This window comes from Sinocyclocheilus anshuiensis, unplaced genomic scaffold (assembly GCF_001515605.1).
Source record: "Sinocyclocheilus anshuiensis isolate Anshui unplaced genomic scaffold, SAMN03320099.WGS_v1.1 scaffold1403, whole genome shotgun sequence".
Taxonomy (NCBI): domain Eukaryota; kingdom Metazoa; phylum Chordata; class Actinopteri; order Cypriniformes; family Cyprinidae; genus Sinocyclocheilus; species Sinocyclocheilus anshuiensis.
The window spans coordinates 404,393-419,511 of NW_015538003.1; the positions used below are offsets into that span (position 1 = coordinate 404,393).

At 36.8% G+C, this 15,119-nt stretch overlaps 3 protein-coding genes across 7 annotated transcripts in view; 2 read left to right on the forward strand and 1 right to left on the reverse strand.

Annotated features, from left to right (window-relative positions):
- Positions 1 to 2,953, reverse strand: part of lpxn (leupaxin) — a 4,639-nt gene extending 1,686 nt beyond the window's left edge. The window contains exons 1-6 of the mRNA XM_016471348.1: positions 2,873 to 2,953; positions 1,794 to 1,918; positions 1,146 to 1,198; positions 911 to 1,010; positions 480 to 743; positions 218 to 391 (exon numbers count right to left, since the gene is read on the reverse strand). Coding sequence (XP_016326834.1) covers positions 218 to 391; positions 480 to 743; positions 911 to 1,010; positions 1,146 to 1,198; positions 1,794 to 1,918; positions 2,873 to 2,885 — 729 coding nt within the window. The 5' untranslated portion in view covers positions 2,886 to 2,953. The remainder of the gene's footprint in view (positions 1 to 217; positions 392 to 479; positions 744 to 910; positions 1,011 to 1,145; positions 1,199 to 1,793; positions 1,919 to 2,872) is intronic.
- LOC107676681 (zinc finger protein 692-like) lies at positions 1,022 to 9,406 on the forward strand. Of its 4 annotated transcripts, none has more exons than XM_016471320.1 (12): positions 1,022 to 1,074; positions 4,404 to 4,591; positions 4,961 to 4,992; positions 5,340 to 5,834; positions 5,913 to 5,982; positions 6,073 to 6,150; positions 6,229 to 6,333; positions 6,927 to 6,977; positions 7,235 to 7,313; positions 7,475 to 7,589; positions 8,470 to 8,569; positions 8,751 to 9,406. In XM_016471320.1, the coding sequence occupies exons 2-12, from the start codon at positions 4,425 to 4,427 to the stop codon at positions 8,956 to 8,958; spliced, it is 1,500 nt and encodes a 499-aa protein (XP_016326806.1). In that variant the 5' UTR covers positions 1,022 to 1,074; positions 4,404 to 4,424; the 3' UTR covers positions 8,959 to 9,406. The 4 variants fall into 4 exon arrangements, with proteins under 4 accessions (XP_016326806.1, XP_016326797.1, XP_016326816.1 ...); XM_016471311.1 differs by lacking the exon at positions 1,022 to 1,074 and adding an exon at positions 3,543 to 3,810; XM_016471330.1 differs by lacking the exons at positions 1,022 to 1,074; positions 8,470 to 8,569 and adding an exon at positions 3,543 to 3,810 and having other exon boundaries at positions 8,751 to 8,873.
- A 587-nt stretch (positions 9,407 to 9,993) lies between these two features.
- The window catches only part of fcho1 (FCH and mu domain containing endocytic adaptor 1), a 63,719-nt gene continuing 58,593 nt past the window's right edge, over positions 9,994 to 15,119 (forward strand). For both annotated transcript variants that reach the window (XM_016471359.1, XM_016471367.1), the window contains exon 1: positions 9,994 to 10,065. The gene's annotated coding sequence lies outside the window, so the exon portion shown is untranslated. The remainder of the gene's footprint in view (positions 10,066 to 15,119) is intronic.

A 15,119-nucleotide genomic window follows, 5' to 3' on the forward strand; every position in this document is an offset into this window, starting at 1 on the left:
TATACACACACACACACACACACACACACACTCACACACACACACACTCACACACACACATATATATATAAACATTTAGGTTATTACTTCATTTTGTTTACTTATAATATTATAATAATTCATAATAATTTGGTTTACTATAATGTTTACTATAAGAATTTGTTATAATTCACAATTACTTCCGTTACTGTAAATAGAGACTGATATGGCAGGTCACCTGAGTAATAGGACCCTTGCAGTAACCGCAGCGAGGGGAGAAGAGGTTCTGGTAGTCTTTCTCACAGTACGGCTTGCCGTCTCTCTCAAAGAAGCCACATGTGCCCAGTTCCTCCCTGCATGCCGTGCACACAAAGTGTTCTGGATGCCACACCTGACCCAAAGCTGTGATCATCTGCAGTTTGGAATACAGGATGACATGTTTGTTAGTACAGAAAGCTGATTAGTAATTTGCAGATTTGTTGTCTGCCTCTTGGTAGTACCTTCCCAGCTATACACTTGCCACAAGAAGCACAGTGGCCTTTGGCAGCTGTCCGGACCCCCATTTTCTCCATGTCTGAGCTGAGAGAGCCCAGCAAGTCATCTATAGCATCCACATTCTTGGATACTTTCTCTGACAGAGGAGGATGCTGTGGTTTCTTAGCCTCTTTTTGCTTTCCACTATCACTTTCTTTAGTTTCCTCAGGTTTTTTGTCTTTCATTGACTTGTGCGCCATTGGAGGTGGGTTTGATGTGGGTTCTGAAACCTATACAAAATAAAGCATTTTTGGACAATTTTAATGACTTTTCTTTCAGTAATTGACAAGGGGGCATAAATTAGGAACCTTTATATGCTTATACTGCCCTCTGCTGGTGATACTCATAATGTGCAATAGTGATTTAACATACAGCAGCTGATGCATGTTTCGCTCACCTCCAGGCCTAGCCCTAGCAGCTCATTCATGATGGAGTCGAGCTCTCGTGTAGCTGTGCCGGGACTCATCACTCCGGCCTCCACGGGGACTGGAACCACACTAGAAAAAGATTCTTCTTCTTATTGAACTGCTGAACCTCCAAGGACACCATGTATGCCAAAAGGTATTTTATAAATAAGATACGTCAATGGACAGGCTCTTTCTACTCCAGATTTTGGAGGGAGGTGGGTATACCTGTAGGGATTACATGTCTTTCCTGGACCAGCAACAAATCTAGAGGATTCAGTCTGCAATGGGAGGAGAAAGACATAAGAATGGCTCAGTTTGGGACTAAATACTGTAGATATTTAATAGTTCAAAGTTTGGGGTCGGTAAGATGTTATTTTTTAAAGAAGTTCATATTTTAATGCATATCAAGGATGCATTAGATTGATACAAAGTGACAGCAAAATAATGTTAAAAAATTATTTATATTTATATCAAATAAATACTTCTTTTGAACCTTCGATTCATCAAAGAATCATGGAAAAAATGCATCATGGTTTCCACAAAAATATGAGGCAGCACAACTGTTTTCAGCATTGATGATAATCAGATTCTTGAGCAACAAATCAGCGTTTTAGAATGATTTCTGAAGGATCATGTGACACTGAAGACTGGAGTAAAGACTGCTGAAAATTCAGCTTTGTTGTCACAAGAATAACTTATACTTCAAAATATATTCAAATATATTCAAAGAGTTATATAAAATTGTAATAATATGAGCATAAGAGACTAATCTTACCAGCCCCAAACTGTTTTTGAAAGTTTTCGAAATTTTAATGCTTTTCAAATTCTTCTTTAAATTCAATTTGAAAATGAATTGGCCTGAAATGTAATTACTTGTTCAAGCTGAGTTGTGTTGTTACTTTTAACCGAGGCTCCCAGTTGGAGAGTTTTGGGTGGAATGGGTGCAGGAACAGTTGAAGTCTGGGTGGAGTTCTGAGCCAACTCCTCTAAAAGCATGTCTGCAATATCAAATTCACACATGTGAAACACCTGCACTGAAATCAGTGAACACTGAACACAAACTTTGACACATACACTGACCAAAAATAAATAAATACTGCACTGAAGTAATCATGGTTATGATTGAACTAAAGGAAAGCCACTGTACGTTAGCAATCCGTGTCATTTCCTGAGGAAGTGAAAAGGCACGTCGCTGTCATCGCAACGGATGCAGAACATAAAATAACAAACACATGAATTTCAAACTTTTGCCACGCTTTTTTGCTGACATAGAAATATAGAAATATAGACATGGGTTATCTGACTCACTTCTGTCAAAATACCAAGAAAAATGGGAGCTTATAAAAAATCCTTCACAAGAACATCAATTTATTCTTAAGAGTGACAGGAGTCATTACTTTTCACATGCAGAGAAGAAAAATAAATCCTTAGTATACCAAAGTGCTACCAGCAAAAAAAATGTATAATATATATATGTGTGTATATATACTGTATATTGGATGACAACACTTCAAACTCTCTCTTAGAACGGCTTGGGTATAAACCTGTATTCAAACCTGTTACATCTTCAGGGACTGTGTGCTGTCAGACACTGATGCTGTTGTTTGGTTCAGCAGCATCAGTGTCAATTCATTCATGTGTTTTGTCTATTTTCTAAAATGTCACAGCTTTTCACTGATAATGCACTGGTCGCATTGAAATGTGTGGCATGCTGATGAGTGTTTTAGTCCAATATGAGTAAACCATTGAAACAGTCACAGAAAAATTCTCATACCACAAATACCTCCTTGCATTTATAGGTCACAGTCTAAATGAGACTACCAGAGAATTGTAGTAAAATGATAGAAAATAAAGATAATCATCTCAGTCTTTGGATTACAAATATGTTTACACTGATTAAGACTTTATTGTTAGAATGACATATAGAATAGACATATAGTTGAACAACTCACCGAGTTCGTCCATTGTGGTCTGGGCTGTGAGATGAGAGGTAAGCAGTGTGCGTTGTGTGTTTCTTGTGATGTGTGGTAGGGTGATCTGATGCATGCAGCTGTGGGTTGAGCCCAGTCTCACATGTCAAACTGATGTTGCTTCCTTTTTGAGTTCTCGTCGTTACACTCCTTATCTCATGTCTTTCACCCTGTTGCATTTTTGCTACCGTTTGCTAACAGGAACTTTGAATGTTTTTAGTGGCTGTGTGGGCCCTATTATAGAAATGAGATGAGAGTGTGTACCCATTTATTCAAATACTTTAATTTTATTACTATTATTAGCCTAGTTGTAGTAGTAATAAATGTAGTGGTATTACAAAACCAAGTGTACTTAGTCTATATTTCAGAAAATTATTGAAAATGTTAAATGTGTAAAGTATAGGCTATTGAAATCATGACACACAGTGTATTAAGGTAGTTTGCTTAAGAAATGTAAACAATAATGTGCATATTAATAAATTCTGTTATTTTGTTTGCACAGTTATACTTCTTAGAAATGACGTAGATCAAGCCTTTTAATGCTTAAAACACTGAATTATCATATAAAATGATAATATAGCAGATATGTTTGTTTTCGGACTACATATCCCATAGATCCTAGCTGTGTCGCGAAGACTTCTGGGACAGGAAACTTCCGATTTGCTTTCTGTTTCTGCAGCTCGCTTGACATAATACTCTGGAAGTGATGACATATTTCACATAATCGCACTGAGAAGATGAATTAAGCCAATATTCATAATTTTCTGTGTAGCATCTTTTTCAACGCGAGATATTTTTAATGCTTTTTATACCGACTTTAGCGATAGACTGAGTTGATCGACTGAGCGGGTCCTCCTTAAAAGGGCAACAGTTTGAGCAAGTGGGCCCCGCAAACACGATCGCTCAGGGTCTTATTTAAGGTATGTCAGTGGTTTCTTTCCTGCTACTTACAAGTTGTCAGCTTAAGACATATAATGCACATACATAAATTGAGGCGCGAGAGCAGCTGCTGGTGGCACTTTCCATGAACAGAGTGCAAAATATAGCCTGAAAATTTTTAAATGTGTGTTTGTGTTTTCCAACAAAACATTTAATGTTTCAGAACATAATAGTCAACCTCGACTCAATATCAATTAGATTTTATATGAACCGTTTTATATTCTATTCATTTTCTATGAAAAAAATACAGAAAACTATGTCTAAATTATATGGATTAAATGTATTAGTCATAATGAGTATAATACAGCCATAATAGTCATAATACAGTAGTCATAATGGATTAATATGAATAAATTAGTATGATAGCCCTTTATTTATGCAGTTGTGCTGTAACTGTAATTAAAACCATTACAGTGCTCTTACAATACCTTTTGCAAATGTGACATTTTGGAAACCAATGATTGCCATTTATTAAACAATTCATCTGTCTGATGATTTCAGTCCACATTTGTACTACAGCAACGGACACACAAACCTCTCATCATCTTCACCTGATTTCTCTCTCCATCTTCAGTGTCGTTTGAGTGGCAGTGTAATGTCATCCTCTAAAGACACTCAGCGCAGTCAGCGGCGAAGGGAGCTAGATGCCCGCAGGAGTAAGTCTCGCGTGCGGCTGGGCTCATGTCTGCAGAGCTGGGGTCAGCTCAAAGAGAAACTGGGCTTCTCTCTTCACTCAGAGCTCGCTCAGCATCTGCTGGAGAGGTATATAATACAGTCATCCTGTTCTGCAGAGAGATACAGTTACCCTTAGACCCACTAGATGACAGTTCGCTGGATGCGCGCTCTAGAATTCCTGTTGAATTGCATCTGCAGTTGTTGATTCTGGCTTTGAAGATGAGACTCAGATTTTTTCCAGTTGTTCTGATCCAACTCCAAATCATACAGGGAAAAGGCAGGAATTATGAGTGAGCTTAAAATAAATTATAGGCAGAAAAGCACAGATGAACTTGTGGTTTATGGAGTTCTAAACATATTGAGGTTTGGCTAACAGCCAGGTCTTTTAGTGGTGTGTGACGCATTACAGATAAAATGTGGTATAACTGACAATGACATTTGCTTTATGTTTTGCAGCTATGCTTCAAGAGTTTGTATCAAGTGCTCAGGTAAACCCCAGATTCCCTCCTTAAAGGCATAGCACACCAACAAAAAGACAAGTCTGACATAATTGATTCTATAATACTTTATCATTTATCAAGTATATTAACCTCTATGATTTCTTCATAACTAAATAAAACATATTTTGTGTTGTTAAACATTCAAAAAATGCAAAATGTTCTTTCTTAGTGTTTTTGTCTTTTTGTCTTACATATATTTGAAAATTCCTAAATCAAAATGCATTTATTTAAGAAGGAAAATTACTTAAGATATTGTTTTCGGAAAAATGTATTACATTAAGGGAGTTTATATATATGTTAAATGTCTACTCTGGTTATACATTGGGCTTCTTTAGGTGATGGGAAAGGAGAGACAAGCACTTTGTCAACTACCAAGGAGTCTTTGCAGGAACTCATCCTGTTGGTCCACAACCATGGACAGACGTGCCCTCTTCCCCCTGTCCTGCATTCTGGCACTGTCAAAAAAACAACAGAGCGAGATCAGAGCTCTCATGTAGCAGGGACAAGAGAAACTGAGTCCAAAGACTCATCTGAGGTGGACGTGTGTCTTAAATACACCTGCGAAAATGGACATCATTTTTTGTGGTCTCCTCTTAAGAAGGTAATGACATTGAAAAATCAAGGTGATAGAACTGCATTTAGCCCAAAGAGACTCAAACAACGAGGCAGGAGGTGGCTGAAGGAGCCAGACACAGACATAGAAAGACAAGAATTGGTGACTGGATTAAAAACCAGACAACAACAACAAGAAAATGCTGAAGTTACCACAAATGACACAGAACAGAAACACAAGACAAGGTCTGAAATGTTTAGGGAAAACAAGAATGCAGGTGACTGTTTTAAAGTATTTTTCTCAAAGAAATATGCTGTTTTTGTTATTCAAGGACTAACTACAACCATGTGTTAAGGTGTTACAATGACTCCTGGGACACAGGAAGGAAATGATATGGCTGTTGACTTTTTACATTCAGATAATGGGTATTTATCTTTGCATATTTGGTTGTTTAGTTGTATTTACAATATTTTGTTTCAGTTTTAAGTCTCTTTGATTTTTTGTCTGACTGTCAGATCCCCAGCAGACAGTGATGAGCTGACAGGAGGTGGACCTGCAAGAGTTTCCATTGAAAACCAAAGTCCCACCGATATGTATGTGCGCTATTCATTTGTACTGAAACGCTTAATGACTGAAAAAGACATAAGTTAAATTAACTCTCTGTTTCCTAGCAATGAGGAAGTTGCAGTGCTGAATTTAACCAACAGAGGGACCCAGAGTAAAGCAGATCCTCCTGAGACACACAATGCCAACAAAAAGGCAGGAACTCTTAAAGGGTTAGTTCACCCAAAAATGAAAATTCTGTCATTAATTACTCACCCTCGTGTTGTTCGAAACCCGTAAGACCTTCGTTCATCTTCGGAACACAATTTAAGATATTTTTGATGAAATATGAGGGCTCTCTGACCCTCCCATAGACAGCAAGGTAACTACCACGTTCAAGGTCCAGAAAAGTACCAAGATGATCGACAAAGTAGTCCGTGTGACATCAGTGGTTTCTTTGCGCAAAAAAGTATTATCGTAGCTTCGTAACTTTACAGTTGAACCACTGATGTCACACGGACTACTTTGTCGATCATCTTGGTACTTTTCTGGACCTTGAACGTGGTAGTTACCTTGCTGTCTATGGGAGGGTCAGAGAGCCCTCATATTTCATCAAAAATATCTTAAATTGTGTTCCGAAGATGAACGAAGGTCTTACGGGTTTCGAACAACACGAGGGTGAGTAATTAATGACAGAATTTTCATCTTTGGGTGAACTAACCCTTTAAAAATATCAGGTGATTTGTCTAACAGCACATATTTCTGTATTTTGATTCCCAATAAGTTGAATGGAACCTGTACAAGTTCTGTACATTTTTCTCTCCAGGCCAGAGTTACTGAAAGATGACGTGTCCCAGATTGGTGGCAAAAGAAAACGGTTTGTTTTTTAATTTGACCAAGATAAATATATTAGTTTAATATATATTTTTAAACCAACCTATAGGTTTAAAAAACATTTATATAGTATTTTGTATTTATATAGTTTTTTATGTATAGATAGTTATGTATATTTTAAATATTAGAACATTTATTTATGTATTTGTTAATATTTCCATGGTTTTATTTTGAATGTCCTGTTGTATCTATCATATGTTAACGTCATATTTAGATGATACTTATCTTTTGTGTTTACAGAAAATCAACATCCAAAGTCATTTTGCCTTGCGAGTTTGAAGGCTGCGATAAGATTTTCTCTAGTCTGCAATATCTAAATGTGAGTGCTGAGTCAGTATTGACATGTCCATGACACATTCATTAATCTTTACTGGACTAAAACAACTCTGAGAGAGAAGAACTCTCATTTCCATTATTCTGCACTGATCCATAAGAAAAGGTTTTATGGAAAAGCATCTCACAATCTGTTCTTCTCCACAGCATCACGTCAAGTACCAACATCTCCAGCAGAAGACCTTTATCTGCTCGCACCCCACCTGCAGCAAGTCATTCGACTTTAAGAAGCATCTGAAGGAGCATGAGAAGTTACATAGTAGTGAGTTTTTAGTCCATATGAATGATATTTGTGATAAATATCATCCAGTGTACTTCTGGACAGGCACTATATGTATGAGTATATGCATGCATTGATATGTCCAGACAGTATCTCAACATTAGTCTATTCAGGTAAAAAAAAAAAATGAATATGGTAATTCAATTCTTCTAATCCAGTGGTTGTCAGCTTGTGGGATATAGGTCTGTTTTGCAGATAAACAACAATGCTGAATGCAATAATAGAATGGAAAAAAAAAGGGTTATTAACTTTTAAAAGAAAGAAGAAAACACTTCCCATGTCTTTTGTTGTTACTGCCTTACTGCCTTACTTTTGTTGTAAGGCTGGGTATCTAATCAGACTCTACTGTATTTTGACACAAATTCATTTATATTTAATTCAGTTAATTTGGTAGAAGATTAAAGAGGTGCCAAAATGGATAAGGTTAGGGATAGGCTTGGGTCAACAGTGTACTTAGATGTAATTACAGAAATTAATTACAGATGTAATTACCGTAAGGTATTTTAAAATATAAGTACGATATAAAAACATGTACTTACAAAATAAGCGCATTGTATCAAATGATTATTTTAAATGTTAGTACATCGTAGGTAGAGACACTTAATATAAAGTTGTTCCAAAACATTTCCTCAAAAACTATGAACAATTATAGAAGGTACAAGAAAATATAATAATGTAATGTTAAAGTTTTTCTTATTTAATGTAACGTTAATACTATTAATATTGTTGTAATTGTTGGAATATTGTTAATTTTGTTGTCCAATGTAAAATCTGTTTCCGCAAGCAAAACCACTGGACAAGTACAGTAAATTAGTGTTTTTCATGCTGTGGTTCTCTCTTTATGATTATTTGTGTGTGTGAGATCAGAGAGACTATATCTGTGAGTTCTGTGCCCGGGCATTCCGAACCAGCAGTAACCTGATCATCCACTGCAGGATACACACTGGAGAGAAACCGCTGCAGTATGAGTTTCACCACACACACGTGCACTAGGCCCTTTGTTTATACCAAAGCTTGCGTAACTCCCAAACTAATTTTTACATGAACATCCCATCAATATTTAACAGAACAACTATATTGCTCAAGGCTTTGCTACTACAATTTTCAGCTCCAGATATAACCCGCACCATCTCTCTTTTTTAGGTGTGAGGTGTGTGGCTTTACCTGTCGACAGAAAGCCTCTCTGAATTGGCACATGCGAAAGCATAATGCTGAGAGCACCTACCAGTTCCCCTGTGAGATTTGCGGTCGGCGCTTTGAAAAGAGAGACAATGTCACGGCTCACCGTAGCAAGAGCCACCCAGACTATAATACACCCACTCCGGAACTGACTTCCCCTTCTTCTCTCTGACCCACTCCCACATCCCTCGGGGCACAGCGGATCTTCCCCTTCTGCTTCCAAGAATCACACTGCTGTAGAATAACATTTGTTATGTAGTGTTTTGATTAAATATGTAACAATTTGTGCATCCTTGACCTTGAGCAAACTCTGCTGTGTGGCTAATTGGTATTAATAAAGAAAGCTGAGAAATTGCCATGTGATGCATATCTGAGACATTAATTCGTTTTTTGGTGGTTTTTAAAATATAAATAGGTCTTGTTTTGCCATCATGCAGAGGCTGTATTTATGTAAAATGACCTGAATCAGCATACTAAGGTCAGTGTATTAATTAATAATAATTTATTATTATTAAATTTGTCATTAACTTATATCACACATTGCTCATGGGTAACTATGAGCCTTCAATAATATGGTCAATACCCATTAATTGTCAATGTATTGAAACTGCTTTTAAATTTTTGGCACATACAAATTATGATTAATTGTGACATTGTGTCATTTCAATTATTGACTGAACTTGATATATATAATTGTGTGATGGAATTGTGTGCTGCTTTTAAAAAAAGACATTTTTACTCTTTTATTATTGTATTTGTATTTCTTTTTTTCCTGTGCAAATGCATAAATCGCAGTTATCAGAAAATATTTGATGCGCACTTTGCCAAATTTGCTTTTGTGCTGAGTACTTCATTTTTGTGGACATTTGGACAGCGGTTTGTCTTTATGAATTTCGGAAAAGAAATGAATTTGCATACCTCACAATAATCGAACTCAAGGGTTCCCGCCTTTTGTAAAGGCTTACTTTGATAAACACTTTATCCAATGACTCTTGTCTTTGGCAGGTAGGCGTTGCCTCGTGAAATTGAACCATTATTCTATTGGCTAGGAAAAGCGGCATTGGAAACGCAGTTGCCATGCCTACAAAGTTTTGCTCCGGTGACTCTTGAGTGACGGGAAAGGTGAACCAATAGGAGCACTGGTGGGTGGGGCTTTTCGAACACTGTCAACTATTCGTTCAAATCTTCTTACTCTCCGTAACACATTGAACGCGGCACGGTGGGAAGTACTAGCTTCGATAAAAATGAGCCACGTTGTTTTTACTGAAACCACAACCAGGTAACACACTTTTTTACGTTTCTATGCACAGTATGAAGTCATAGGTTATGCTGTTGAAACATTTTACCTGGAATGCAACATAATAGGCGTCCAGCAGTAGGCAGCGCATCGTGTGTGTGTCACAGACAGTGATGAGGCTTTCCCCAGCGGAGCATCTCTGTTTCAGTGTGTCAGCATTGTGGAGCAAAAGGTTAATCATTTCGAACCAGATCGGTTTCAGTTTAGGCTGGCGGCGCACAACATGTGTTGTGCTGTTTCCCATCAGTGCATATATTCCCTCTGTCTAGAACAAAGACTTTAGACACGGTGCTTTCTGGAAGGAAGTTGCTGTGACAGAATAATGATGGGCAAAGTAATGGAGATTTTGTGTCTTTTAGGTGGAATTTGAAAATTTGGATAGATTCATTTGTTTGTTAATTATATGTGTTTTATGCTATGTATTTTATCTTTTGCTTCAGGTCTTGCATTCGGTAACTGTATGTACAGTAATATGACATGCCTAACTAGTATCTACATTTATGTTATTTGGCCTAATGCTTATTTTAAAGTATTAGTAAATAATCCACCGATGACTAGGCCTGTCGCAATAATCAATATATCGACTTATCGCGCAATATATGTACATGACCTCAATAATTGTTGGTGACGCAATATATTGCCAATTATATTTACTTATAAATTAATGTCACCGTGTTTTTTACATTCCACTTGCGCCTGTGTCTTTTGCAGCTTCTCGTACATAACGTGGTGTAGTCATGCTAGTTCCAATTTAAAAAATGCTTCTACAAAAAAGTTTCATCTGCAGATATGGTCTTGTTTAGGGATCTGTGCCTTTGTGCATACGGACATCTGAGTTTTTCAGCAATAGTGTGCACCCTTAATTTACAGAGAAAAGAAGGTCAGGGAAAAATCTGTAGATGGAAAAATCTCCATACAAGTTATTTGTGCATTTTTCTTTTTTTCTACTTGTTATTTTGCACTTTTTGTTAGAAAATATTTATTTACTATTTATTCAGTTTTTTAAGGTATCTAATATTTTGATACTTAATTTCCATGACCTAAATATTCTTAAAAATTAAATGTTTGTTGTCATTTGGAAGTGTGTAGGCCTTCTTGCATTATTATGCTGTTACATTATGATTATATATTCAGTGGCATAAAATGTTCTTTAAAATGACAATAATATCGCTTATCGCAATTATTTCTGGGGCAATATATCGCATAACAAAAAGTTGTTATCGTGACTGGCCTACCGATGACTTGTTCTTTTTAGTTTAACTAGCAACTATACATTTAGTTACTAGGACAGTATTTATTAAAATAGTGACTACTAATCAATTCAATTTGTCACTAGTACTTATTCATTACATACAGGTACTATTCTAGTAACAAATTCCACATTATCTTTGGTTCATTATTCACTTCAGATAAGTACTTTTTCCAGTTGCTACTGGTACCTAATTTTACTAGTAGCTATTTATTTGGCACTAATACTTGAATCTGTCCCAGCTTTGTTTGCATTTAAGTTTTAGATGCTAGTATTCATTTATGAGACACTTGTGTCTGTTCCAGTGGAAGCTATAGAATAGTTAGTAAAACTGGAATAGGTACCAGCAACAGCAATTGGAAGTGCATAGATATTATATGAACCTAAAATTTCCATTCAGTGACAAATATGTTAAAATTGTAAATAGTAACAATAGAACAGTTATCCTGCTTGTGAAACTAAAACATGTAAAAAATAAATAAATAACTGGATTACTTTCTAGTAACAAGTACTGGTACCGGTTAGTTTTAAGGAATACTTTTTAGAATGGCTTGTCTTTATATCCGTGTAGATTCACTAAGATTCTAAAAGCAGCACTATTTAGACTGTCGAATTTCATGCCTTAAAGGACGCATCATTTGTTTTGCAAATTGTGTGGATGAATAATGTCCCTGTCATTCTTAATGAAGTGGATCAGGAGAAATATCTCTAGAAGTGGCCAGTCGCCTGTTCGGAAGTGTGGCAGGTTATTTCTAGAAACACTTGGTGCACAGTGTCACATCCTGAGCTATAGTGCCATGTGGTTGTAGATTTGTGGAGAATTGCTGCAGGCTAGTTTTTCATATTCCCACAAAGTCAAAAGAGTTTGCAAAGCTGAGTTGTTGTGCAACACAGATCCTGGGGCTCATATACACTGTATGTAACTTCACTGTGTGATCTCTTGCAGCGTGTTTTGTAAATGTGCGGCAGCATGGTATTCCCACCTCATGATAAGAGTCTTGTGATGCAGATGCAGATTGTCCTTTGAGTGTGTGTCTTGACTTGTTCTTGTTTAGTCTATCCTTAAAAGAACCCAGAAATTCACAAAATTATAATCTGTAACTACAGTACACAAACATAACATTCTTAAGACAATTAAGACGTACTTGAGGGCATTGAGATGTGGCTAAGATAGGAAAGAATGCAGGAGTGATTTTAAAAACAAATTAACAAACCATTCAACCATCTGATTCTTGTAATGCAGATTCTCGTCAAATTGTGGTCTGTGAAAAATTCCAAGAGGTTCTCGAGTTAAGTGACCATTAACATTTTTTTCTAAAAATTGACAAAAAAAATCACAAACATTGAATTAATAGACTGATTTATCAAATCATTATGAATTAAACTGATTGTTAACATAAATTTGATGACCAAGTGTTTCTGTTCAGTTATGTAACTGACAGTTATACATCAGTGTATGTTTTCATTTTACATGATTAGCTATTAAATACTCACCTCATTTTGCACTCATTAAGAAAAGAGAGCAAAGTCTAGTTGCAGTATTTTAAATTTCAGAGAAATAGGAAAAAATAATCAGAAGTTATGGATTAGTAAAAATTAGATAAACCCAAGATATTGGGTATGAAGTTGCATAATTGTATGCTAATTGTTTTGAGATTGTGGTTTCGCCCAGGTACGTGCCATTTCTTTTTTTTTTTTTTACATGAAGACCATCCTAATGCTATTTCAAGATTTCAGTGCACACATGTAGACATTATTAAATCAGACATATGACTTTTGATAGGGTCGTCAAATAGAAATTTTGCTTATGTACCATGACTAGTCACATTATGCATTTTGACTTCATGTCCAAAACTGTTGGTTTTTAACACTTCTAGCATTGCACTTATCTCAGAATAAAAGCTAACAACTTTTAAAGCCTGTTAGAAATTCAGCATCAGCATTGACGGCACTGCAAGGGATAAAAGGCTTTTAATAGAAATTAAACTTATCATCTGTTTTTTTTTTGAGTAGTGTGTGATGACGTCTGAGTCTTGCAAACACAGTTTAATTTTTAGGCCAGGACTGAAGACTGATATTGCTGCATTTCCTCTGTATGCACGAGAGATATCATCCAGTGCTGCACGGCTCGCCAGTGCAAGCATGCATGCAGAATGCATTGTTTTTTGTTTTGTAGAGTAAGCTATTCTCTCTGTTAAAAGTTTCACACTGATTTTGGAGGCCATTTCATACATCCTGTACATCCTGTCTCACCTTATATAAAAGACTGATCAGAGCTCTGAACCCTGTAGTCATCTGGATAATTCTGAGTCTTACTGAAGTGAAGAGCTTTGAAAGGGCTCTACATCTCATCTCCAGCTTTTAGCTTCTTAATAGGTTAGCTTCGTCAGTTCATGCTGAAGTTAACAGTAGATACTGTGACCCCACACCGGGCCTGCTGAGTTGTAGTCAGTCTGGCACTTTTTAAGTCAAGGTAGATCCATTATCAGGCCCGAAAGAGTCGAGAAACATGAAAGCCAGTGTGGTTTGAGATTAGAGGGATCATTCAGAAACACCCCTGACTCTGAAGACCTGCAGAGAAGGATAGAGAGAGGGAGGTGGGGGATGCGCAGTACTTTGCATTTAAATTTGAATCGGCTTGCATTGGTCCTGTTGATTAGACTTCATTAGAGGGAACTTGCTGCATTAGCATGGACTCTCATTATTCGAGGAACATCATCTTATTTTAGCAGACCAAAAACCTGAAATTTCAAGGAGTCTGGTCCAGTCCTCCTGTCACTTGTTTTGTCATCCGCTGTTAACTAGTGGTCGTTAGCATCAGCATTGAAAGATTTGTAGTTGTGTGTCAGTGCTGCTGGCTCACCTACATCCCTGCCAAGCAGGACAGCGCCTGTGGGCAAAGCTTGGCAGCCCGTGGCAGATGGAGGATTTCTGTCTGTTGGGCTGCCTAGAGGCACACAGAAGCCTGGAGAAGGGAACGTGGCTCTGAGCCTAGCCTGATTGTGGGTCATTGTTACATGAATTGGATGTGGGACTTTTCCATAAGTATCAATTTGTGTCAGTTAGTTTATAATTAAATGTTTTAATAGAATAGTTCACCCAAAAATGAAAATGTCGTCATTTGATCATCCTCAACTCCTTGCTATTTTCTGAAACACTTATTTGCTGAAACGCAAAAGGAGATCTTGGGGAGAATGGCTAAGATCCTTCCTTACAAGGAAAGTGAATGGTCATTTATACTGTTAAGCTTCAAAAAATATCATAAAAGAAGACAAATCATATTACAAGTCTTCTGAAGTCATATGGTAGCTTTGTGTGAGGAACATACCCAAAATCACAAATGATGTATGCTGTAGTCAATAATGCACTGTAAAAATATCCTATTAAATTTGTTAAATAAAAACATAACCGTATGGCTGCCAGAAACGTATAGCCCTCTATTTCATCAAGTGATATAATGTTTAGAGCCCGACCGATATGGGTTTTTTGGAGGCCGATACCGATATTAGGGAGTAAAAAAGACCAATATATCGACCGATATTCTTTATGTGTAGGCTATATTATAACACTTCCCATTCGTGTGTCCAAACTTTTGACTGGTACTGTATATAGAATACAGTATCAAGCTTACATAAACAGAATATATATACATAAACACATATCCATGTTTTCTGCATTGCGGAAATCATAGGGCCCTACTAATGGAGCAAACAAATATGATAAGCTCATTGTGAGAGTAAAAGACGGGGACATTGTTGTTTATTTACTTAGCATTGAGTCTCTCCGA

Excerpts from the sequence above, each read along its gene's own strand:
- LOC107676681 (XM_016471320.1), top strand. The coding sequence starts at position 4,425 with ATGTCATCCTCTAAAGACACTCAGCGCAGTCAGCGGCGAAGGGAGCTA. Across the intron at positions 5,835-5,912 it reads TAGGGAAAACAAGAATGCAG|GTGTTACAATGACTCCTGGG; the intron begins GTGACTGTTTTA and ends CCATGTGTTAAG. Across the intron at positions 7,590-8,469 it reads GCATGAGAAGTTACATAGTA|ATCAGAGAGACTATATCTGT; the intron begins GTGAGTTTTTAG and ends TGTGTGTGTGAG.